The sequence below is a fragment of the Cucurbita moschata genome, unplaced genomic scaffold (genome assembly GCF_002738365.1).
Source record: "Cucurbita moschata cultivar Rifu unplaced genomic scaffold, Cmos_1.0 Cmo_Scf00001, whole genome shotgun sequence".
Taxonomy (NCBI): Eukaryota; Viridiplantae; Streptophyta; class Magnoliopsida; order Cucurbitales; family Cucurbitaceae; genus Cucurbita; species Cucurbita moschata.
In genome coordinates this window covers 443020-468547 of record NW_019268517.1, presented here as the reverse complement: position 1 = coordinate 468547, position 25528 = coordinate 443020, and the positions used below count along the sequence as shown (strand labels likewise).

At 37.5% G+C, this 25528-nt stretch overlaps 6 protein-coding genes across 6 annotated transcripts; 1 reads left to right on the top strand and 5 right to left on the bottom strand.

Moving 5' to 3' along the window:
• Positions 1-106: 106 nt before the first annotated feature.
• Positions 107-4568, bottom strand: LOC111463928 (condensin-2 complex subunit H2-like). The gene is made up of 11 exons (XM_023107934.1): positions 4124-4568; positions 3926-4025; positions 3305-3411; positions 3076-3215; positions 2580-2994; positions 2309-2484; positions 2062-2223; positions 1882-1974; positions 1002-1103; positions 752-913; positions 107-660 (listed from the first exon to the last, which is right to left on the bottom strand). Exons 1-11 carry the CDS (start codon positions 4305-4307, stop codon positions 352-354), a joined length of 1950 nt encoding a protein of 649 aa, XP_022963702.1. The 5' UTR covers positions 4308-4568; the 3' UTR covers positions 107-351.
• Positions 4569-5437: 869 nt separating this feature from the next.
• On the bottom strand, positions 5438-7288 carry LOC111450212 (pectinesterase-like). Its single transcript, XM_023090227.1, has 2 exons — positions 6298-7288; positions 5438-6182 (listed from the first exon to the last, which is right to left on the bottom strand). The coding sequence occupies exons 1-2, from the start codon at positions 7283-7285 to the stop codon at positions 5485-5487; spliced, it is 1686 nt and encodes a 561-aa protein (XP_022945995.1). The 5' UTR covers positions 7286-7288; the 3' UTR covers positions 5438-5484.
• Positions 7289-9745: 2457 nt separating this feature from the next.
• On the bottom strand, positions 9746-11528 carry LOC111452794 (pectinesterase-like). The gene is made up of 2 exons (XM_023093691.1): positions 10541-11528; positions 9746-10443 (listed from the first exon to the last, which is right to left on the bottom strand). The coding sequence occupies exons 1-2, from the start codon at positions 11526-11528 to the stop codon at positions 9746-9748; spliced, it is 1686 nt and encodes a 561-aa protein (XP_022949459.1).
• A 1486-nt stretch (positions 11529-13014) lies between these two features.
• Positions 13015-14806, bottom strand: LOC111437278 (probable pectinesterase/pectinesterase inhibitor 21). Its single transcript, XM_023075206.1, has 2 exons — positions 13867-14806; positions 13015-13769 (listed from the first exon to the last, which is right to left on the bottom strand). Exons 1-2 carry the CDS (start codon positions 14804-14806, stop codon positions 13072-13074), a joined length of 1638 nt encoding a protein of 545 aa, XP_022930974.1. The 3' UTR covers positions 13015-13071.
• A 1139-nt stretch (positions 14807-15945) lies between these two features.
• Positions 15946-17814, bottom strand: LOC111452785 (pectinesterase-like). Its single transcript, XM_023093678.1, has 2 exons — positions 16830-17814; positions 15946-16732 (listed from the first exon to the last, which is right to left on the bottom strand). Exons 1-2 carry the CDS (start codon positions 17812-17814, stop codon positions 16035-16037), a joined length of 1683 nt encoding a protein of 560 aa, XP_022949446.1. The 3' UTR covers positions 15946-16034.
• A 571-nt stretch (positions 17815-18385) lies between these two features.
• LOC111452779 (pectinesterase-like) lies at positions 18386-20221 on the top strand. Its single transcript, XM_023093666.1, has 2 exons — positions 18386-19376; positions 19455-20221. The coding sequence occupies exons 1-2, from the start codon at positions 18386-18388 to the stop codon at positions 20150-20152; spliced, it is 1689 nt and encodes a 562-aa protein (XP_022949434.1). The 3' UTR covers positions 20153-20221.
• The last annotated feature ends 5307 nt before the right edge of the window (positions 20222-25528 follow it).

The following is a 25528-nucleotide window of genomic DNA, read 5'->3' as shown; positions in this document are numbered from 1 at the left end:
AAAGCCAATAACCCATCAATCAGCTTCAACAATAATGGATCTGAGATAGATCTGTGGAAGAGCAGGCTCTGCTGTAATCTACAGAGAACACTGAACAATCAGAAACTCCAGACTCAATGCCACTTTATTCACATGATCCTTAAATAGATTCCAACAACTTAGACTTGGTTTACTAAAGTTACATGGATAAGAAAAGGCATACTTCTACATTCAATAATTAGAAACTTTCATACTCAATACCCCCAACGAAATGTTGGCGCTCAATACTACAACAAGCTGTGTTGAATTGCTCTATAATATGCAAACACACGACTAATCTGTACATTAGATTATTGTCATCCGGTAGCTTGTTCAATCAACCGGCTCGACCAATCGAGATCTTCGTCTCCTCTTGCCTTCCGGACTGCACTTAAGGCCCCCAACCTTTCCCAGTTTTGCAGGAAGTTTGTGATTCTGTTGTGACAAGTCCCTCGTCCTAGATCCTTTGAGAGTATTTTTACTCTTATCTGGGGATGTGGGTCTCTTTCTTGAGGTTTGATGTTGTGTTTTATCGAACCGTTTATGGGGAATGAGCTTAACATGGAATGGATTCACAGAAGTATAGCAAATTGATTCCCCATGAACACCATTCTTTTCCAGCTCCACATCTCCATTGTTCACCTGAAGATGATCAATCAACTCAAATTTTCATGAAACTAAGAAAGATTCATAGAAATTATAAGCTTTCTATGATGTTTGTTTAGAAGATCACCAATTGAAGTAGAGCGGAAAAGCTTCGTGCCACATTGTACTTCTCCTGCCCTTCAACAACATCAGAAAAAGACATGACACCTCCTCCTTTGTCAGCTTCACCAGATAATTCTTCAACAATCACTTTGCCATATTCATGAATATCAAATGGAGGGTGTTTCTCCTATCACATAAACAGAAGAACTGAGTATCGGCTATGCACACGACAAATTAGAACTGAGGTAGGCAGAAGAAACATTAGATATCATTACTTGCTCCTCCATATTGTGTTCAATGTTCTGCTTCCATGTAGACACTCGAGAGGCCATTTCTGTCTGCTTCTCGGTCTCAGAAAAGCGTGCAAGGAGAGCGTCCTAAAAAAACAAGGCAGGATTTGCATAAGTGGATGTGGACTTCCAAGTTTTGCACTCTTCACTGTTATAAATTCCAAGCATTTCTGCCAGTCTATCAACTAGAATAAAGTGCATAATATCTCATTTTTTAAGGACATTTAAGTGCCGTGCATAGCTACTGTGAGGAGAACGAAACATCCTTTATATGGGTGTGGAAACCTCTCCCTAGCAGACGCGTTTTAAAAACCTTGCGGGGAAACCCGAAAGAGAAAGTCCAAAGAGGACAATATCTGCTAGCATTGGGGTTGGGTCATTACAGGTACCTTATGTTGAGGATTGTTGGGAGGGAGTCCCACATTGGCTAATAAGGGAATGATTGAGTTTATAAGTAAGGAATACATCTTCATTGGTATGCGGCCTTTTGAGGAAGCCGAAAGAAAAGCCATGAGAGCTTTCTTCTTTCACGAGGTGAAGCTAAATGAATTCAATCCGGAACCTGAACTTGATTGAACTCCTTTACCGTGAATAAATAGGAGGAATAGGAAAAGGGCAATATCATACCATTATGGAGAGTCGTTATTCCTAACACCTTAGCAATCTATTAGAACAAATTCTAGCACAGACGAACAAACCAGAACCTACCCACATGCCCGCGTGTGAAGACCTTGAACAAGTTATTATCCACATGGGCTCCATAACCACACAAGATATTCCAGATCATCAAGAAAATGTAAACGAACAGATGCAAGTGAAAAAAAACGTGGAAAAATGCAGTGAGAAATTCACAGACAGCACTTACAAGATGAGAGCGACAAAGATCTTCTAGAGTTGATTGACAATCTGGAATTTCAGGTTCATATGCTTCACCATTATCAAAATGAGAAGCATCATGCTGCATAAAAGCCATGAGTTAACAACAAAAAACAATTCAGGAAAATAGTCACCGCACCTCAAGAACATGTTCTAGACTTGACTCAACCTTTTCATTCCCAAAACACATGTCCTCATCCATATAGTGATTGTCGGGATCATCAGTGTCAGGGGAATTGGCATCTTCAAAACCATTATCAATATTGGCATCTTCTACATCATAAGGGGAATCACAACTTCTAAGACCTTCGTAGATAAGTGAATTTCGCAGCTGGAGTCACAATAGCTAGTGTCACTTGTCTCTCATCAACCATAAGAAATAGTTGATTAATAGCAACAAGCCGCAAAAAACTTACCTTTTCATATAACAGAGCTGAATTGGATTCTTCATGTGTTTCAAATCCATGGTTCTGTTCTTCCCAAATCTTTGCAAACTCTGGACTAATTGGGCCATGTAGTTTTGCTAGTGGAAACAAAGCAGCTACAGACTCATGCTTAACAGAATTGACATAATTCTTTTTGAAAGCTTTGACTGCCAGACAGTAAGAACAGACAAAGAAACGTTGGTTTTAAGCATAGATTAATAGCAAATGAATGCAAGTAGAAATGGATCAACAAGACAACAACCTTTCCTAAATGGTTTTACTTTTAAATTTCCAGGTTCATGTGGATTCAAAGGCTTCCAAGGATCATCATCATCAGAGTCAGAGTCAGAGTCATTTGAATCATCTGGTTCTGAATTTCCAATATCCATATCAAATTCATGATTTTCATCAGCAAAATTATCACAAAATGGAGGATCTGAAGGCGTTGATTGAACGTTATTAGCACACTGAGTCTTTCCTATAGATGACTTCTGCATATGTCCTCCAGATCGTCTAGAGGACGGCGACTGATAACCCCGGCGGGTCGAGCTGCCCCGACATCCACCATTATGGCTTTGACCAAACTTATTACCACCATTCAGAAAATCTTGAACTGCTTCAGCATCACATGGATCTAAGAGAATAAAGTCTTGGAAAATATCACTAGCAGTGGCCAACTGAATGATTAAAACAAGTTATGATTAATTTTCAAATGCTATAAGAAGTAAAGAAGTTAATTGGTTATAGCAACTAATTACCAGATATGAATCTAGTTCCCCATTGTCACCAGATGAATCCAAGCAGTCGCCTTCAAGAACAACTAAATTTGCTGGAGGCTTTACAGTTTGATGTAACCAAGCATCTTCTTTGGTGCTCTCCAAGGTGTTCTTATGGTCAACTGCAATGAGTGGATTTGAATTATAACATGAAACATCATTTTATCTGAATGTTCCACTAGTTTTACAATGCCATGAATTGATAAGCTACCAGCCACATCCTCTGAAACCCAGTATAGGTCGTTTTCATCCTCGGTAAGTTTATGAGAACCATCATGTTCAGCTTCGGTTGGTGTTCCTTCCAAATTATCCTGCTGCCTGTTTGAATTTAAAAGTAATGAAAATGACTAAAAGAAAGAAAAATAACACAGCATAATCTCAAGCAATAACTTCTCCGTTTTGGCTCGGTACGTATCGCCGTCAGCCTCACGATTTTGAAACATGCTATTTGGGAGAGGTTTCCACACCCTTATAAAGAATGTTTCATTCTCCTCTCCAACCGATGTGAGATCTCACAATCCACACCCCTTGGAGACCCAGCGTCCTCGCTAGCACACCAATCCGTGTCTGTCTTTGATACCATTCATAACAACCTAAGCCCCCAAGCCCACACTAGTAGATATATTCCCGTCTTATGGAGAGGTTTCCACATCCTTATAAAAAAATGCTTCGTTCCTCTCTCCAACCAACGTGGGATCTCACCGGCAATGTAATGTAATCTAAATTTTAGTTCCTACTCAAACCATGAGAATTTATACAATTAGGTGCCAGATTTCTAATATCCACATATCGAGCACTATTTAAAAAGCTAAATTCAATACAACAATCAAACCTTTTTTCAGAAAGGAACTCCAAAACTCGCAAAACTAACGAGTAAAGGTATTCAACCTTACGACTATACACTTGAATCGAACCTTGAAGAAGCAAAGCAGCTACACCCTCCAGAAAAAGTTCGAACAACACAGTCAGAAACATCCAATCTTTCACAATTCAAAACATCAATGACCTAAGACAGTAAGAGGACCCTGACCTTCAGCAAAATTGACAGAAACGTGGTTCTCATCTTCGCCGGACTGAAACTCACCGGAGCAAATCTGCAACAGATAACTTTCGAGCTTCTCGGCGAGGTCCACTTCCCAATTCAACCGAAGGTCACGCTCCGGCTGCAGCAAGTGGAAATCAGCCTCTCCACCACCGCCGGATTTACTAGTCATCTTGAGATCCAAAATTGAAACGCCGCTTTGCTATGTTGGTGCTGTAACTTCAAATGGAGTCCTAGGGATTGCAATTTGACGAAAGAAAAATCTGACAGCCTTTGAAAGAACACTTAAATTTACCTGAAAATAGCGCTCGAAATGAAGAGAAGACGAAAAAAGCTAATCAATTGCCCAGTACTGTTCTTGGTTTCCTGTTGCTCTGCCGATTTGGGACTGAACAAGATTCAAATTTGTTCCGTTGGTCGCTTTCCCGCTCGCTCGCAAACAAAGCCGATGGAAATGATGCGGTAAAGATTTTGGGCTTTTCGTGCGTTTGTTAACCTGCCACTCTCGGCCTTCCATAAACTTTTGGGCTTTTCCGAGTGTAATTGTTGGGCCGTAACTCTAGGCCTTCTATAAATTTTCGGCTTCGCAATGTTTGGGCTTTCCGCTTGGGCCGGTACTCTCGGCCTGCTATAAACATTTGGACTTTTCCGAGTGTAACTCTTGGCCTTCTATAAAGTTTTGGGCTTTTCCGAGTTCAAGTTGGGCCGGACTCTCAGGACTCCAGTCCTACAAACGTTTGGGCCTCGATATTTATGGCCGGGTATCTGGGCCTTCTATAAAAGTTTGGGCTTATCCGATTACAAGTTGGGCCGGACTCTCGGGACTCGGGCTTCGTAATATGGGCCGGAACTATCGGCCTTTTATAAACTTTGGGCTTTTTCGACTCAGTCCTCTAAAGTTTTTGGGCTTACTTTAAATATGTTCAGTATTCAATATAAAAACGGTATTTTGATAAAACAAATGTGAGATTCATTTTTTAAAAAATTTCCAACTTTTAATCATTATTCAATTAATATTTAAACATTTTCAAATTTCGAAAATTAATTAATTAAAAAATAATAGTTTCGATAAATGGGTTAAATTAACAATAAAGTAGATAAAAATTTATTGAAAAACAATGCTTCCGTGTAAAATTCAAACAAATGACATGTTGAGTCCGATATTAGTCAATTTAGTGGAAGATATTATCTAATATTATCTAAAAGTTGAGAAGAAGAACCGATAAAAAAAAATATTAAAAAATGCTTCCGTGTAAATTTGAGGGCAAAATCTTTTTATTAAAAATTCATATGCTCAATCTTTGTAAATATAGATGGAGAAACAACTCTCTTCCTCTCTCTGTTTTAGACTAGGGGTTCATCATGCCTGAACTATATGGAACTCCGGTGGGCTTGATCCAGGGATTGCCACGAATAAACAATGCAGGAGTGAAATCAAGGGCATGTTTCGCTGTGATCTGTTTAATTCCCCTCCACTTGACTCGATTTTTCGTTGATGCACCAGGTCCCCTATTATTGAACTCTGAGTAAAATAGAGTGTTAAGAGCAAAATTTCCCATCCATGGAAGCCACCCTTCAGGTTGGATCAAGTCGTCAATTTGAGATTCCATGATGATAGTTCTTGAATATTCCTTCCATGGACGACCAAGATAGGCCTTGTTGATATGGCGGACAGGGAAGTAGTCAGGATCGGAAGAGATGACGCAGTTCTGGAGGATAATAGCAGTGGGCTCTTTCTTTTGGGTTCGGCCTTGGGCTGTGACAATGCATTTTTGATTTTCCAATGGCTTCCTCACGAAGATCTTGCAATTTTGTAACACGACGGCGGCGTTGCCAAAAATGAAGTCGATGGTGCCAGTGATGGTGCAGTCTCGATAGAACTGACGGTGGGCATGAGTGTAGAGAGTATCTTGATAGCCGTCCATTCGACAGTTATAGAAGATTGACATGTCAGATTGAACTCGGAGTGCAACAGCTTGGTGCTTTGCAGCCCCAGCTGAGTTCTCGAACCACAAATCTTTTCCGATGAAGTTGGTTCCAATCACCGCTGTTAAGAATATGAAATCATGTTAAACTCGCTTGTTGAGTTTGTACGAATATGATTATAAACTCAATTTGTATGAATATGATTATAGGTATGAATATGATTATAGGAAACTTACAAACGGTAGCAGTTTTGAATGTAGATGTTCCATCAGCAAAGTTTTCTCTAGCAGTGATCTTGGTCTTAGTCGGGCCATCTCCGATCATCATGACATAGGTCATTTTTTTGTCAACCTTCACTTGCTCTTCGTAAACTCCTTCCTTGATATAAATGATAAAGGTTGTATTGCTCTTCTTTGGGACCTCTTGAAGGGCTTCGGTTATTGTCTTGTACTTTCCACTTCCGTCTTTAGCCACCACTACATCCGCCTTGACATTGGCTCCGGTGGTTTGGAGTAGCCCCCGTCTGTCGTTGACCCAAGATGGCACTTCCTCCTCTTCCTTGGATTCCGCTGTTCGTAGTTCTCGTCCCAATGGTGGCAGTCCGAAGCTTTCCCATAAGGAGCTCACAGCGGATTTAACTTCACCGACCATCTCAATCGCATTGGCAGTCATTTCTTGTGACATCTTCAACAAGTGCTTCATCTTTTCACCCGTATCACCAGTAACATTCTCAAACCCATCTAAGCAAGTTACCTGATAAGTCAATGCACCACTCAACCAAATCCTAAGATCCTCAATGTAATCATCCATTTTACTAAAATCAAAAGTCTCAGTGATTTTATCAAAGGATAATAGAAGATCGTCAATGGCGTAATCCATGAGTTCACTGCAATCGTCAAGCGCCTTCTTGGCCATGGGGTCCTTGGCAGTTTCTTTCAGGGTTGTGGAATTTTTAATGGCGGATTTGATCTGCTCAACTACGTAATGGAAGCTTGCCTTGATTAGCTCACGTGGGTCTTCTGAGTCCGTTTTGGACTTCGCCAAGGCTTCCTCGCAAGTCTGGCGATAATCAGTGGGTTCACAAAGAGTCTTAATGGCGCCGGAGCTCTCAGAGTGCTCTTCCGCGCCATTGACACCAGTGACCATCGCAACTACAAACAGAGATAACAAACCAACCAGGGCAGCAGTCTTATTGATCTTGCATCCACCGCCATCATATGCCATGTTTCTCCGCTACAATCTTCAAGCTGTTTTTTCTTTTTTATTTATTTTTTTACTTGCTTTTTGAAAATAGGAAGTTGCTGCTTGATTTGTTTTGTCCAACAAATGGACTCTTTTTATATGCAAAGATTTTAACAGAACTCCGAGCATTTTGGACCAGTCATTTTTTATTTTTTCCCAAATAAAATTATGTTTTTTCCTAATTTTAGATGAAAAATGATTATTTCTAAAATTAAGATGAAATTTAGTTAATTTTTGCGAATTTTGCGTTCAAAATCTTCCGTGGTTATGCTAAATAATTAAATTAAGTTTTTTTTCTGAGTAATTATTAGTTATTTAGTAGAAGTTAACTAAATCAGATGAAATTAATATAAAAATTGATTGAGTTGAAAAAATGGCGATTTGTTTCCTTACTCATGCTAAAAATTCTTATTTAAAAAATTTGACATTAATTTTTATTGAAATTGATTAAATAATAATATTAATTTTTGGGCCAGGACTGTAGTCCTTCTATAAATATTTGGGCTTCTTTAGTGTAGGTTTTGGGCCTTGACTCTCGGCCTTCTATAAAGCTTTGGGCTTCGTCGAGTTTAGTTGTTGGGCCAGGACTCTTGTCCGTCTATAAACTTTCGGCTTCTCGGCCTTTTATAAATGTTTGGGCCGGGACTCTCGGCCTTCTATATACTTTTGGGCTTTTCGAGTGTAATTGTTGGGCCGGCTCTTTTCCGCTTTTGGGCTTTTCTGAGTTCAAGTTGGGCCGGAACTCAGTCCTTTTACGAACTTTGGGGATTCTTCGAGTGTTAACTGTTGGGCCGGAACTCGGCCTTCTATAAAAGTTTGGGCTTTTCCGAGTTCTAGTTGGGCCGGACTGTCCATTAAAAAATTTTGGGCTTCCAACTTTAAATATTTTTAATTTTTTTTAAATTTCCCTTTTTCACCGTCTCGTTAACTGAAAGTGTGTCTGAATTTTGCACTAGGGTTTTTGAAAAAACAAAAAAAGTTCATATAAAACTCATAAATAGTTCAGATGGTTTAATAATAAAAACTTTTGTATAGCAGTAGGGATAATGGCACAAAAAATAATATTGTTTCGGTAAACTCTAAACCCTAAACCCTTAACCAAAAAATACCTCAACCCTAAACCCTAAATTCTAAACCCTAAACCCTAAACTAAAAAACATCTAAACCCTAAACCCTAAATCCTAAACCCTAAACCTAAAAATATTTAAACCCTAAACTCTAAACCCAAAAATAATAGTTTCGATAAAATAGATATCTAGACTTATTTTTTTTTTTATAAGTGATAGAATTACCAATGCCAATAAATAGCCTGATTCTTTTTTTCCTACTATTTCCTATAACTCTAGACCGAGTTCAAGAAGGAAAAGCTGATCCTGTAGCAGTTATAGGAGGAGTAGCATTGAATCTTTTCGATTCTTCACTGAATGAAGGAATATTACATTCATTAGCAGTAGCAGTTTTGAAAGTGTCGGTCACATGTTTCAAAGTGTAAGAAACCGGATTGGTCTTAGGATTAGTAAAGGAAGTTTCTTTCATGACTAGTTCGCCATCTTGTCGTCTTTCAAAGCTGCTAACTCACCCATTACACTAAGGCCCACAGAAAGACGGATGGGTTCAGGGGGTTAGCCCCGGTTATTAAGATGAGATAAAAACACCTGAGAATAAGTAAATGAAAAAATGAACGATGAAAAAATGAACGGAAAATGGCATCTTTGCTGCTCTTTCTAACCTTCCCTGACTTAAGCTGAATAGACCGGTAGAAAGTATTTAAAATAAATAGTTACTTTCCATTCACTCGAATCTCTTCCATTTCATCGATTTTGTTCGAATCCTCAACCAATCAAGCTACTTTCCCTTTAGTAGATCGTGAGTGGGTCTGTTATCCTCATTATAGTCCTCTCAAAATCAATAACATTTCGTCGGAATAGATTCTGTTTTTTCACCTTAGTAGATCCTATGCATAGTCTAATAAAATTAGACTAGAAACCAAAAACTGGAATAAAAGGTATAACGTTTCCAAATTAGTCAAACTTTGTACCATTCCATTACTACCAATTTTGATTATGAAATTTTCATGAAAAAAAGAATTACAATAAAAAAAATGAAATAAACATAACTAAATATAGAGTGGAATGGAAAAGATAGATCAATAGATACCGTTTGCTTGTGATACATGACTCAAAACAAGAGAACAGTAATCGAGTGCCCATTTAAGGGCTAAAAAAATCGATCGATGGGATAATGGGGTAAAATTAACACTAAAGTAGGGAACGATATTATTTAAAAGCTTTGACACAGTCATATCAAGAAGAGAGAACAAATCAAAACAAAAATGTGACAAACCTCATCAATTAGAGGGATTTTTTTTTTATTCAAAATTCATATGCTCAATCTTTCTAAATATAAATGGAGAAACAATTCTCTTCTTGTGTTTGTTTTAGGCTAGGGGTTCATCATGCCTGAACTGTATGGAACTCCGGTGGGCTTAATCCAGGGATTACCACGAATAAACAACGCAGGAGTAAAATCAAGGGCATGCTTCGCTGTGATCTGTTTAATTCCCTTCCACTTGACTCGATCTTTCGTTGATGCACCAGGTCCCCTATTATTGAACTCCGAGTAAAATAGAGTGTTGAGAGCAAAATTTCCCATCCATGGAAGCCACCCTTCAGGTTGGATCAAGTCGTCAATTTGAGATTCCATGATGATAGTTCTTGAATATTCCTTCCATGGACGACCAAGATAGGCCTTGTTGATATGGCGGACAGGGAAGTAGTCGGGGTCGGAAGAGATGACGCAGTTCTGGAGGATAATAGCAGTGGGCTCTTTCTTTTGGGTTCGGCCTTGGGCTGTGACAATGCATTTTTGATTTTCCAATGGCTTCCTCACGAAGATCTTGCAATTTTGTAACACGACGGCGGCGTTGCCAAAAATGAAGTCGATGGTGCCAGTGATGGTGCAGTCTCGATAGAACTGACGGTGGGCATGAGTGTAGAGAGTATCTTGATAGCCGTCCATTCGACAGTTATAGAAGATTGACATGTCAGATTGAACTCGGAGTGCAACAGCTTGGTGCTTTGCAGCCCCAGCTGAGTTCTCGAACCACAAATCTTTTCCGATGAAGTTGGTTCCAATCACCGCTGTTAAGAATATGAAATCATGTTAAATTCGCTTGTTGAGTTTGTATGAATATGATTATAAACTGAATTTGTATGAATATGATTATAGGAAACTTACAAACAGTAGCAGTTTTGAATGTGGATGTTCCATCAGCAAAGTTTTCTCTAGCAGTGATCTTGGTCTTAGTCGGGCCATCTCCGATCATCATGACATAGGTTGTCTTTTTGTCGACCATTACTTGCTCTTCATAAACTCCTTCCTTGATATAAATGACAAAGGTTTTATTGCTCTTCTTTGGGACATCTCGAATGGCTTCGGTGATTGTCTTGTACTTTCCACTTCCATCCTTAGCCACCACCGCATCTGCCTTGACATTGGCTCCGGTGGCTTGGAGTAGCCCCCGTCTGTCGTTGACCCAAGATGGCACTTCCTCCTCTTCCTCGGATTCCTTTGTTCGCAGTTCTCGTCCCAATGGTGGCAGCCCCAAGCCTTCCCATAAGGAGCTCACAACGGATTTAACTTCACCCACCATCTCAAGCGCATTGGCGGTCATTTCTTGTGACAACTTCAACAAGTGCTTCATCTTTTCACCCGTATCACCCGTAACATTCTCAAACCCATCCAAACAAGTAACCTGATACGTCAATGCACCACTCAACCAAATCCTAAGATCCTCAATGTAATCATCCATTTTACTGAAATCAAAAGTCTCAGTAATCTTATCAAACGATAATAAAAGATCGTCAATTGCATAATCCATGAGTTCGCTACAATCGTCAAGCGCCTTCTTGGCCATGGGGTCACTAGCAGTTTCTTTCAAGGTTTTGGAATTTGTAATGGCAGATTTAATCTGCTCAACTACGTAATGGAATCCTGCCTTGATTAGTTCACGTGGGTCTTGTGAGTCCGTTTTGGACTTCACCAAGGCCTCCTCGCAAGTCTGGCGATAATCAGTGGGTTCACAAAGAGTCTTAATGGCGCTAGAGCTCTCAGAGTGCTCTTCTGCGCCATTGACACCATTAACCATCGCAACTACAAACAGAGATAACAACCCAACCAGGGCAGCAACCTTATTGATCTTGCATCCACCGCCATCATATGCCATGTTTCTTCGCTAAAATTTTCAAGCTGTTTTTATTTTATCTTTTTTCTATTTTCTGTTTCGTTGGGTAAATGAAAATGGGAAGTAACTGACTTGATTTCCTATGTTCAACAAATGGTCTCTTTTTATACGCGAAAATTTTAACAGAATTTCGAAATTAATGTTAATATCGTTAGAGTTGGAGAATTATTTTACTTTTTTTTTTTTCTTAAATAAAATTATAATTTTTTTTTACCTAAATTTAGTGATTATTTCTAAAATTAAGATGAAATTTTGTTAATTTTTGCGAATTTTATGTTCAAAATCTTCGTGGATTGTGGTAAACAATTAAATTAAGTTTTCTCTCTTCTTCTGTGTAATTATTAGTTATTTGGTAGAAGTTAATTAACTCATATGAAATTAATATAAAAATTGATTGAGTTGAAACATTGGTGATTTATTCTTTAATTAATTATTATGCTTCAAATGGTCAATATTAAAATAATTCATAGAATCCGATTCTATTATTAATTTGAAGTTAATTTTTTATTTAAATTGATTAACTAATAACAATAATTTTTATGCAACAAAGAGATGGAATATGACCCTATTTGCATAATTTATAGAAAAAATATTAATAAAGATTTTTGTTTCTAAACAAATCAACAATAATCTAATAATTGTGACTAATTTTTAAAATTTATTAAATTTAAAATTACAGCCACAATTCTAAAATTAATATTTTTATAAATTAATTGTATTTAGACATTTCCTTGTGATTTTTAGACATTTCGTTAATATGAGAAAATGATAAATAATCCATTCTAATTATAGAATAAATTAGATTTTTTTACCATAGAGTTAATAAATCAAATATGTCAATTTAAATACACAAAATTTTCATAAATTTGAGTAATTAAATACTTCTGTAAAAGTAAAAAAAAAAACAACTTTTTAACCTATTTTCAAACTATATATTTTATGTCAGGGTTAATAATTTTTTTTAATGTACCATCAATATCACTAAAAATGTGATAAAACATGATTTTTAAAAAGAAAAAAAAAGTATAATCTAATAAATTTATATAATAAAAAATCAATATAAAGAACTATATCTAAAATTACTTTTTATTCAACATTCTAACTATTTTTTATTTAAAAAACTTAAAACAAATAAATATTTTATCCATTTTTTTTAATTAAAAGAGTTCTATTGAGTATTTGAATATAATATAATTAAAATATTGAAGATAATCTACGATATGGATGAAAAATTTTAAAATAAAATATAAAATTTAAGAGTATTAATTTAATATGTGTATATATTATTATTATTATAATCACTCATATGTAAAAAGAATAGTCGACCACCTCATGGATTATTAAAAATAATATTTGAATGAAATTTTTTATATAATTTCAAGAATATCTTACAAAAATGAAGCAATATTACTTAAAAGTATCTCATTCTAACAACACAAAAATGAATACATTCTTATTAAATATATATTTAAACCTTATTTTATTTTCAATTTAATACCTATTATTTAAACTTCTCTAGGTAGATTTACACTGCCATCATGCCGGAAGTGTACGGTACTCCAGTGTGCTTGATCCAAGGATTACCACGAATAAACAATCCAGGAGTGAAATCAAGGGCGTGTTTTGCTGTAATTTGTTTAACTCCCCTCCATTTGACTCGATTTTGGGTTGCTGCGCCGGGTCCTCTATTTTCGAACTCGGAGTAAAATAGAGTATTGAGAGCAAAATCGTCCATCCATGGAAGCCACCCTTCGGGCTGGATCAAGTCATCGATTTGGGATTGCATGATAATGGTTCTTGAATATTGCTTCCATGGGCGGCCAAGGTAGGCCTTGTTGATATGGCGGACGGGAAAGTAGTCAGGGTCGGAAGAGATGACGCAGTTTTGGAGGACTATACCGGTAGGCTCTTTCTTCTCGGTTCGACCTTGGGCGGTGACAATGCATTTTTGATTTTCCAATGGCTTCCTCACGAAGATCTTACAATTTTGGAACACGACGGCGGCGTTGCCAAAAATGAAGTCGATGGTGCCAGTGATGGTGCAGTCTCGATAGAATTGACGGTGGGCATGAGTGTAGAGAGTATCTTGATAGCCGTCCATTCGACAGTTATAGAAGATTGACATGTCAGATTGAACTCGGAGTGCAACAGCTTGGTGCTTTATAGCCCCAGCTGAGTTCTCGAACCACAAGTCTTTTCCGATGAAGTTGGTTCCAATCACCGCTGTTAAGAATATGAAATCATGTTAAATTCGCTGGTTGAATTTGTATGAATATGATTATAAACTGAATTTATATGAATATGATTATAGGAAACTTACAAACAGTAGCAGTTTTGAATGTGGATGTTCCATCAACAAAGTTTTCTCTAGCAGTGATCTTGGTCTTAGTCGGGCCATCTCCAATCATCATGACATAGGTCATTTTTTTGTCGACCATTACTTGCTCTTCGTAAACTCCTTCCTTGATATAAATGATAAAGGTTGTATTGCTCTTCTTTGGGACCTCTTGAAGGGCTTCCGTTATTGTCTTGTACTTTCCACTTCCATCTTTAGCCACTACCACATCCGCTTTGATGTTGGCCCCAATAGATTGGAGTAGCCCCCGTCTGTCATTGACCCAAGATGGCTCTTCCTCTTCTTCAAGCACTCGCCCTAGCCCTATCGATGGCAGCCCCAACCCTTCCCAAAGAGAGCTGACAATGGATGTAAGCTCACCCACCATCCCAATCCCATTAGTGGTCATTTCCTTCGGTATCTTCAACAAATTCTGCATCTTTTCACCAGTATCACCAGTAACATTCTCAAACCCGTCCAAACAAGTATCTTGATACGTCAATGCACCACTCAACCAAATCTTAAGATTCTCAGTATAATCATTCACTTTATTGTAATCAAAATTAGCGGTGATTTTATCATACGATAATAAAAGATCATCAATTGCATAATCCATGAGCTCGTTGCAATCATCAAGTGCCTTCTTCACCATAGGGTCAGAGGAAGCTTCTTTCATAGTGATGGAATTTCCAATAACCGATTTGAGATTCTCAATGGCAGCATGGAATCCTGCCTTCATTAACTCACGTGGGTCTTCCGAGTCAGTATGTGAATTCACCAAGGCTTGCTCGCAAGTTTCACGGTAATCAGTAGGTTCACACAGAGTCTTAATCTCTTCTTCCGAGCCACTCACACCGTTAACCATGGCAACTAGGACCAGAGATAACAAGCCAACCAGAGCAGCCTTCTTGTTGTTGCATGCCATGTTTCTTCGCCACAATGTTTTGTTCTTGTAGGACTGCTTTGATTTCATCTGTCCAAGCAATGGCCTGTTTTTATACGTTAAAATGTTTGAACCATTCTCGACCAGTAATCCGCTTTTTAATTTTTATTTAAATAAATGTTGACCTTTTCTTATATAAATTTAGCTGGGTATTTATTCTTTTAAAAAATTAAGATTAAGGATTTAATTAATTAATTTAGGAGAATTTAGTGTTCAAAATCATTGGTGATTATGCTAATTAATTAAATTAAGTTTATTAGTTTTTAGTAGAAATTAATATAAAAATTAATTTAGTTGAAAAATTGGTGATTTATTTCTTTAATTAAGCTAACAATACGCCTTGCTTCAAATATTCAATTTTTAAATAATCCTAAATATCAGACTCTTTTATTAATTTGAATTTAATCTTAATTAAAATTGGTTATATAGGAACATATTTTTTTTTTTATAATTTATAGAAAAATATTAATAAAAGAGAAATACATTAAAAATATAAAGACTAAAATAAAATTAAAATTGGTATTACATAAGTTAAATCTTCAAATATATTTTAAAAAAGTTTCAAATTAATATTTTTATAAATTAATTAGTGATTTGTAGTTATTACCGTGGTAAAGTAGTTAAAAAAAATTATCATATAATTCTATCTAGATAAGTAAAAAATATTAATTATTGGCTATTTGATTATAGCATTTATCTCTAATTTATGTTAACGTTTTCATCTACATCGTTAGGTTGGAAGCTAATCTCTTGGACAATTATAAATGTCAAATTATATTTTTAAATGGAAAATATAAATTAATATTTGTAGAAATTCAAGTTATAATTAATACTGATATTTTTTTTTCTTTTATTATTAATTAACAAATAGAGAATTAGGTGTTGGTCTGAATTAGGTCTAAAAGAGATAATTAGACACGGTAACATTCTAAATTATTTTAATTCAAAATTTTCACAAAAATTTCTATTGAATTGAGTTCAAATCTTCGTTGATTGTGCTAAACAATTAAATTATGTTTCTTCCGAATAATTATAAGTATGATTTGTTCTTTAATTAAACTAAAAATAAAAGAATAGTTAGGACAGATTAATACAAGAATGTTGAGAAACCCCATAAATGAGAGGGAAAAATCTTTTTATTCATAATTCATATGCTCAATCTTTCTAAATATAAATGGAGAAACAATTCTCTTCTTGTGTTTGTTTTAGACTAGGGGTTCATCATGCCTGAACTGTATGGAACTCCGGTGGGCTTAATCCAGGGATTACCACGAATAAACAATGCAGGAGTAAAATCAAGGGCATGCTTCGCTGTGATCTGTTTAATTCCTTTCCACTTGACTCGATCTTTCGTTGATGCACCAGGTCCCCTATTATTGAACTCCGAGTAAAATAGAGTATTGAGAGCAAAATTTCCCATCCATGGAAGCCACCCTTCAGGTTGGATCAAGTCGTCAATTTGAGATTCCATGATGATAGTTCTTGAATATGCTTTCCATGGACGACCAAGATAGGCCTTGTTGATATGGCGGACAGGGAAGTATTCGGGGTCGGAAGAAATGACGCAGTTTTGGAGGATAATAGCAGTGGGCTCTTTCTTTTGGGTTCGGCCTTGGGCTGTGACAATGCATTTTTGATTTTCCAATGGCTTCCTCACGAAGATCTTGCAATTTTGTAACACGACGGCGGCGTTGCCAAAAATGAAGTCTATGGTGCCAGTGATGGTGCAGTCTCGATAGAACTGACGGTGGGCATGAGTGTAGAGAGTATCTTGATAGCCGTCCATTCGACAGTTATAGAAGATTGACATGTCAGATTGAACTCGAAGTGCAACAGCTTGGTGCTTTGCAGCCCCAGCTGAGTTCTCGAACCACAAATCTTTTCCGATGAAGTTGGTTCCGATCACCGCTGTTAAGAATATGAAATCATGTTAAATTCGCTTGTTGAGTTTGTATGAATATGATTATAAACTGAATTTGTATGAATATGATTATAGGAAACTTACAAACGGTAGCAGTTTTGAATGTGGATGTTCCATCAGCAAAGTTTTCTCTAGCAGTGATCTTGGTCTTAGTCGGGCCATCTCCGATCATCATGACATAGGTTGTCTTTTTGTCGACCATTACTTGCTCTTCATATACTCCTTCCTTGATATAAATGACAAAGGTTTTATTGCTCTTCTTTGGGACATCTCGAATGGCTTCAGTGATTGTCTTGTACTTTCCACTTCCATCCTTAGCCACCACTGCATCCGCCTTAACATTGGCTCCGGTGGCTTGGAGTAGACCCCGTCTGTCGTTGACCCAAGATGGCAGTTCCTCCTCTTCCTCGGATCCCTTTGTTCGCAGTTCTCGTCCCAATGGTGGCAGCCCCAAGCCTTCCCATAAGGAGCTCACAACGGATTTAACTTCACCCACCATCTCAAGCGCATTGACGGTCATTTCTTGTGACAACTTCAACAAGTGCTTCATCTTTTCACCCGTATCACCAGTAACGTTCTCAAACCCATCCAAACAAGTAACCTGATACGTCAATGCACCACTCAACCAAATCCTAAGATCCTCAATGTAATCATCCATTTTACTAAAATCAAAAGTCTCGGTGATCTTATCAAACGATAATAAAAGATCGTCAACTGCATAATCCATGAGTTCACTGCAATCATCAAGCGCCTTCTTGGCCATGGGGTCACTCGCAGTTTCTTTCAGGGTTTTGGAATTTGTAATGGCGGATTTGATCTGCTCAACTACGTAATGGAATCCTGCCTTGATTAGCTCACGTGGGTCTTCTGAGTCCGTTTTGGACTTCGCCAAGGCTTCCTCACAAGTCTGGCGATAATCAGTGGGTTCACAAAGAGTCTTAATGGCGCTAGAGCTCTCAGAGTGCTCTTCTGCGCCATTGACACCATTAACCATCGCAACTACAAACAGAGACAACAACCCAACCAAGGCAGCCTTATTGATCTCGCATCCACCGCCATCATATGCCATCTTTTTTTTTTTTTTCTTTTATTTTTGTTTTGTTGGGTAAAAGTTCAACAAATGGACTCTTTTTATATGCAAAGATTTTAACAGAAGTCCCAAATTATCGACCATTATGGACCAGTAATTTTTAATAAATTAAATTCTTAATACTCGAAACTCGAACAGTTTCAAACTTATTTTAAGCAAGGGCAAAAGCACTTCTCCAACTTAACCGAGGTCAATATGGTCACGTGAGAAATAGAATATAACTTTCTTTTAGAATTTTGAACGATAAGCAGATGTGTCTGACGTATTGTTTTTTTAGATTTAATCCAAACCAACATCTTAGTCTCTATCAAGTAGTTTAGATAAGAAAAAGTTGCTATTGGTTGAGAATGCACCAACTCTAACTATATTAACATTAATTTAGGAATTCTGTTAAAAATTTATCATATAAAAACAGTTCATTTGTTGAACGGAAGGAATCAAGGCAGCAACTTCCCATCTTCTATTAGCCAACAAAACAAAACAAAACAAAACAAAAAAAAAAAAGAAAAAAGAAAAAAAAAAAATAGTTTGAGATTTGTAGCGAAGATACATGGCGTCTGATGGCTGTGGATGCAAGAACAATAAGGTTGCCTTGGTTGGGTTGTTGTCTCTATTTTTGGTTGCCTTGGTTAATGGTGTAAGTGGCGGAGGAGAGGACCCTGGCTCCTCTAATGCTGCCATTAAGACTCTATGTGAGCCCACTACTTACCGTGAAACTTGTGAAGAAGCCTTGGTGAAGTCCAATGTTGACTCAAAGGACCCACGTGAGTTAATCAAGGCAGGATTCCATTTTGCCATTGAGCAACTCAAAGTGGCCCTACAAAATTCCCCAACTTTGAGAGCAGCCGCTGCTGACCCCATGGCGCAAAAAGCAGTTGATGCTTGCGACGAGCTAATGGATTATGCAATTGATGATCTTTTAATTACGTTTGATAAAATGGCTAATAGTTTTAGTTTACACCAAATAAATAATTATCTTGGGAATATTAGGATTTGGTTGAGCGGTGCATTGACATATCAAGAAACTTGTTTGGATGGTTTCGAGAATGTTCCTGGCGATACTGGTGAAAAGATGAAGAATTTGTTGAAGACGTCAAAAGAAATGACCGCTAATGGGCTTGTGATGGTGGGTGAGATTACATCCTTTGTGAGCTCTTTGTGGCAGGCCCTAGGACTTTCAAAGGGGCGACAACTTCGAACAGATGAATCCAGTGAAGAATTCCAAGACGAAGAGCCATCTTGGGTCAATGACAAGCGAGGGCTGCTTGAAGCCACTGGAGCTAACATCAAGGCGGATGTGGTGGTGGCTAAAGATGGAAGTGGAAAGTACACGACAATAACTGAAGCCCTTCAAGAGGTCCCAAAGAAGAGCAATACAACCTTTGTAATTTATGTGAAGGAAGGAGTTTATGAAGAGCAAGTGATGGTGGACAAAACAATGACCTATGTCATGATGATTGGAGACGGCCCGACTAAGACCAAGATCACAGCTAGCGCGAATGTCATTGATGGAACACCCACATTCAAAAGTGCTACATTTGGTAAGTTACCATCTAGTTTATATTCATATTCATACGAATTCAATAAGTGAATTTAACATGATTTCATATTCTTAACAGCGGCGGTCGGAACCAACTTCATCGGAAAAGACTTGTGGTTCGAGAACTCAGCTGGGCCTGAGAAACACCAAGCTGTGGCACTCCGAGTTCAATCTGACATGTCAATCTTCTACAATTGTAGAATGGACGGCTATCAAGATACTCTCTACACCCATGCTCATCGTCAATTCTTCCGAGATTGCACCATCACTGGTACCGTTGATTTCATCTTTGGCAATGCTGCTGTTGTGTTACAGAACTGTAAGATCTTCGTGAGGAAGCCAATGAAGGGTCAAACATGCCTTGTCACCGCCCAAGGCCGAACCCAGAGAAAAGAACCCACCGGTATTGTCCTCCAAAACTGCCAAATCTCTTCCGACCCTGACTACTACCCCGTTCGCCATACCATTAAGTCCTTCCTTGGTCGCCCATGGAAGCTGTATTCTAGAACCGTGGTGATGCAAAGTCAAATCGACGACTTGATCCAGCCTGAAGGGTGGCTTGCTTGGGAGGGCACTTTTGCTCTCAAGACTTTGTTTTACGCAGAGTTCGATAATAGAGGACCTGGTGCAGCAACACAAAATCGAGTGACGTGGAGGGGAATTAAACAAATCACAGCCGACCACGCCACTAAGTTTGCCCCTGGGTTGTTTATTGGTGGTAATCAATGGGTCAAACCGACCGGAATTCCGTACAGTGGTGGGTTGATGACTATCTAAAAATGAAGGGAATAGATTTTGTGGGCATTTTTGTTTAAAAATATTAATCTGTGGTTGATTTTAAGATTTTGAATAAAAAGATTATTTTTTTGGAAATTTGGATTCTTTATATTGCCTTAAATCGACTTGCAACAATTTTTAAATTTTTAAATATTTTTCAATTATTATTATTCTTCTTCAGGAAATACGTGCAGTGAAGATCCTGAATTTGACAATGGTATTCGTGGCTATCCCGTGGAAATGGCTCTTTTCGGATCCGAAAAAGGGTGCTCAAATTTCAAGATCTTTCAGGAATAATGGTGCTCAAATTTCAGGATCCGAATAATGGAACTTCAGCTTTAGCTGGTCGTGACCAAGAAACCACCGGTATCGCTAAGTCTTCTTTTGTTTCTCGACAATGAAGTAAGACTGCTCATGAGCTTATTATCCTAAGTTAGAAAGTGATAATTGCGTGCTTCTCAACTGCCTAGGTTGTGAAGGCCCTCACCGCATGCCGCATGGATAGTTCAATGTAGGATATTGTCAATTTAGGAAAATTCATTTCAACCCTTTGTTGAAGAAACTACACTCTCCACAATGGTATGATATTGTCCACTTTGAGCATAAGCTCTTAGGGAGAGTATACTTTGTTTATAAACCCATGATCATTCCTTAATTATCTTAGCCGATGTGGGACTTCCATCATCCAACACCTCCCCTCGAACAAAGTACGCCTTCCATCATGTCATTTTTGCCTTCCATCATGTCATTTTTGACCGCCTTCGAGAAGGCTCGATTCCTTTGCTTTTGAAGTCATTTGTTCGACATTTGAGGATTGCCTTCGAGGAGGCTCCTTTTCTTTCGAGGGCAATCATGTCTAGCCTCTAGGAGCTCAAATCTCTTGGTTTTAGATTGTCATCATGCCACCCGTGTACGGTATTCCGGTGCTCTTGATCCAAGAATTACCATGAATAAACAACGAAAGGGTGTACATGATGGCATGTTTTGATGTGATTTGTTTAATTCCCTTCCACTATAACTCTATTTTCTTTTTCTTCACCCTCCACCTAAGCTGCCAGGAAAGGCCCAAAGTCAATTCGAGGGAACAGGGAAGCTTCATAAGGTTCCTCTGTCCAGGTCCATAAATACTATATTATAGCATGAAAAGATGGTATTATAAGTGGAAAATAACACATTATTTTTCTAAAATCTAAATATCATCCTTCTTTTTGGTTCATTAGTCTTAATGTTGTGAGTTGATAAGTTATTAATTTAGCTATAGTTTAAGTTAGGTCGGTAATATGCAAATCATTTCTTAAAATTACTTTTCAAAATATGCACAAAAAAAAAAAAAAAACATAAAAATGATTTATTATTAAACTATGATATACAGCACTTAAAAGTCGGGGACTATGATATACACCACTTAACAAGTCGGGGACTATGATATACACCACTTAACAAGTCGGGGACTATGATATACACCACTTAACAAGTCGGGGACTATGATATACACCACTTAACAAGTCGGGGACTATGATATACACCACTTAACAAGTCGGGGACTATGATATACACCACTTAACAAGTCGGGGACTATGATATACACCACTTAACAAGTCGGGGACTATGATATACACCACTTAACAAGTCGGGGACTATGATATACACCACTTAACAAGTCGGGGACTATGATATACACCACTTAACAAGTCGGGGACTATGATATACACCACTTAACAAGTCGGGGACTATGATATACACCACTTAACAAGTCGGGGACTATGATATACACCACTTAACAAGTCGGGGACTATGATATACACCACTTAACAAGTCGGGGACTATGATATACACCACTTAACAAGTCGGGGACTATGATATACACCACTTAACAAGTCGGGGACTATGATATACACCACTTAACAAGTCGGGGACTATGATATACACCACTTAACAAGTCGGGGACTATGATATACACCACTTAACAAGTCGGGGACTATGATATACACCACTTAACAAGTCGGGGACTATGATATACACCACTTAACAAGTCGGGGACTATGATATACACCACTTAACAAGTCGGGGACTATGATATACACCACTTAACAAGTCGGGGACTATGATATACACCACTTAACAAGTCGGGGACTATGATATACACCACTTAACAAGTCGGGGACTATGATATACACCACTTAACAAGTCGGGGACTATGATATACACCACTTAACAAGTCGGGGACTATGATATACACCACTTAACAAGTCGGGGACTATGATATACACCACTTAACAAGTCGGGGACTATGATATACACCACTTAACAAGTCGGGGACTATGATATACACCACTTAACAAGTCGGGGACTATGATATACACCACTTAACAAGTCGGGGACTATGATATACACCACTTAACAAGTCGGGGACTATGATATACACCACTTAACAAGTCGGGGACTATGATATACACCACTTAACAAGTCGGGGACTATGATATACACCACTTAACAAGTCGGGGACTATGATATACACCACTTAACAAGTCGGGGACTATGATATACACCACTTAACAAGTCGGGGACTATGATATACACCACTTAACAAGTCGGGGACTATGATATACACCACTTAACAAGTCGGGGACTATGATATACACCACTTAACAAGTCGGGGACTATGATATACACCACTTAACAAGTCGGGGACTATGATATACACCACTTAACAAGTCGGGGACTATGAGAATCCGCTTCCTAAATTATTATAAACCAACTAGTTGGATTCACATTTTACCCAATCTTCACTATCTAGCCCGAAGCGACTATATACAAGAAGAGGATTAAAGCAACGGGAGTGGGAGAGTCAGAGTCGAAAAGATGATTCCTCACTTCTTTCTCTCATTCAAAACCGTGCATGAGACTTTCATCTCACACGGCTCCTAAGCTAAGTGATAAAAGAAAGAAGAACTCATCTTCTTTCCTTTTTTTTATTACCTTCCTCGAAGAAAGAAGGGAAGGGAATATTGGGCGGCCAGGTTCCGTCATTCATTTACTCGACTGTAAAGCAGCGTCGGAGTTCAATCAGGTTCGTTACGGTCAGGGTTGAAGGAAGTAGCTCAAGTCATATAGGAAAAGGTTACGGTTCCGGAGTACAAGGATATTTAATTAATCTTTCGGCTTTCGGTACACGAAAGTATGAACCAATTCTTCAATATTAGCTACATTGTATATTAGCTACATTGTTTCTCAAGTAAATTCCATCATCTTTAGCCTTAGATACAAGTTTCTACATCTCCATCTCTGCATCTATCACGAAGCCATGTGCTCTTTCTCTCAGTCCAAAAGCATTTGAAAGAGATATATTTATTCGGCTTTTCCACTTTGCACCACAACATAGTTGTTTTCCAGAAATTAACCTTAAAGTTAAATTTCCTCTCCCTTCTGTAAATGATGAATTCCTAAATCATCATCGACCGACCAAGAATGCTTAGATCGTTAATCAAATGAATGTAATACTTGGAAATTGGCGATTGTATATTGATCTTCTCAGACTCAACCTCAGGCTCGACCAAACCCACCACATTCCTTATCATTTTGTGATTTAAATTTTTGTTTATCTATTAACGTTGGAGTTGAGGTAAATATATAGAAAAAAAAAAAAAAATTAAAGAAATAAGCTTAAGGAAATAAATTATCTAACTAATTTGGTATGCAAGATAATTTCAAGGTAATACTCCCTTAATTACGTGCCTAAGATGGAAAAAGATAATTATTCCGAGATTAAAAATAGGTTATCTAAAAACAATTAATATCTTCCTAATTTTGTGCTAGATAGTTTCATCCTAATAATAGGTTGAAATTTATGAACTTGAAAGATGATTTTACTTCGTCAAGTAATTTTTCTATTTTGGTTCGGCTATCCTATCTAGTGGAGCCTCGATGATTCTTTGTTTTGAACTATACCGGTTTTGAAGACCGGAGCTATGAACCACTCGACCATCTCTCCGAAAGATAATTTCTATTTGATTTATATTACATCCCATCGAATAGAACATTAACATATAATTTGATACCATTATAGTCTATACTATAGAAAAATATGATTTGTGAATCTACAAGTCTATTTATATGTATCTAGATATATATATGATCCGGTATTCTTTTTTGAATTAAAAAAAGACTACCTGAATCCCATACATGCAGAATTTATTGGTAGTTGAACGAGTCAAGATATTTTAATATTGGAAGAATATAATGTATCTTCTTTAATATTTTTCTAGATTAGTAGTATATTTTCAAGATTGAGTTAGTTTATATTTTTCTAATTCTCATTCTTAACTTTCTGCTCAATTTCCTCTTCATGTATAGTTACCTGATGTTATGGAGGGTCCTATCCCGATCTCGGCTCTTATACATGCTGCTACGATGGTAGCAGTGGGAATTTTTCTTGTCGCTTGGCTTCTTCCGCTTTTTATAGTAATACCTTACATCATGAATCTAATAGCTTTTATAAGTATAATAACATTTGGAGCTACTTTAGCTCTTGCTCAAAAAGATATTAAGAGAAGTTTAATAGGCTAAATTGGGTTATATGATGTTAGCTTTGGGTATAGGGTCGAGCTGCTTTATTTCATTTGATTACTCATGCTTATTCAAAAGCTTTGTTGTTTTTAGGATCTGGGTTCATTATTCACTCAATGAAATCGGTTCATTCTTAACTATATACTATTCACACTTTTGTGTTTCTTGAGTAATAGAGCGAGTGCATGGGTACACTTTAGAGCCCGTGCATGGATATTGCGAATGAACAAGATATGCACGGAATCTTTTGTTGATATGGGCCTTTTCCACATCATCCACATAAAAAAGGAATCTTTTGTTACAATAGAAGCAGAAGTGAGGATTATTCAAGAATCGAAGATATCAATGAACCTCTATGAAATGGTTTCACGGGATTTAGCCAAAATGGTTTCCCGGGATTTAGCCAACTGTCTTGATTGTGGGATATCATTGAGAAATAGGATCTTATTGAATAAAAATGGTGATATTGTTCCTCCATTGATCAAGAATTTCGATTTTTGGGAATTTGTCAAGAAGAGAGACGGGCCAGTATGGAATGAGTCAATCCTCCACTTTGGTATCTTATCTTACAACTACTCTTATAAGGTAGCGGTGGACTTAGACGGTAAGAAAATGATAAAGGAAACAACCATAAGCGCACGTGAGACTTCATCAATGCTTGTTGTAAGGCGTAGGCAATCATTCACCATTCTAGTATCACGATACTAAAGCAAAAAAATCTTGTTCTGGTTTTAACTCGGTTAATGAACTTGGAGAAGTTCATACAAATTCAGACATAATATACTCCATTTTACTAAAAGCTAAACTGCT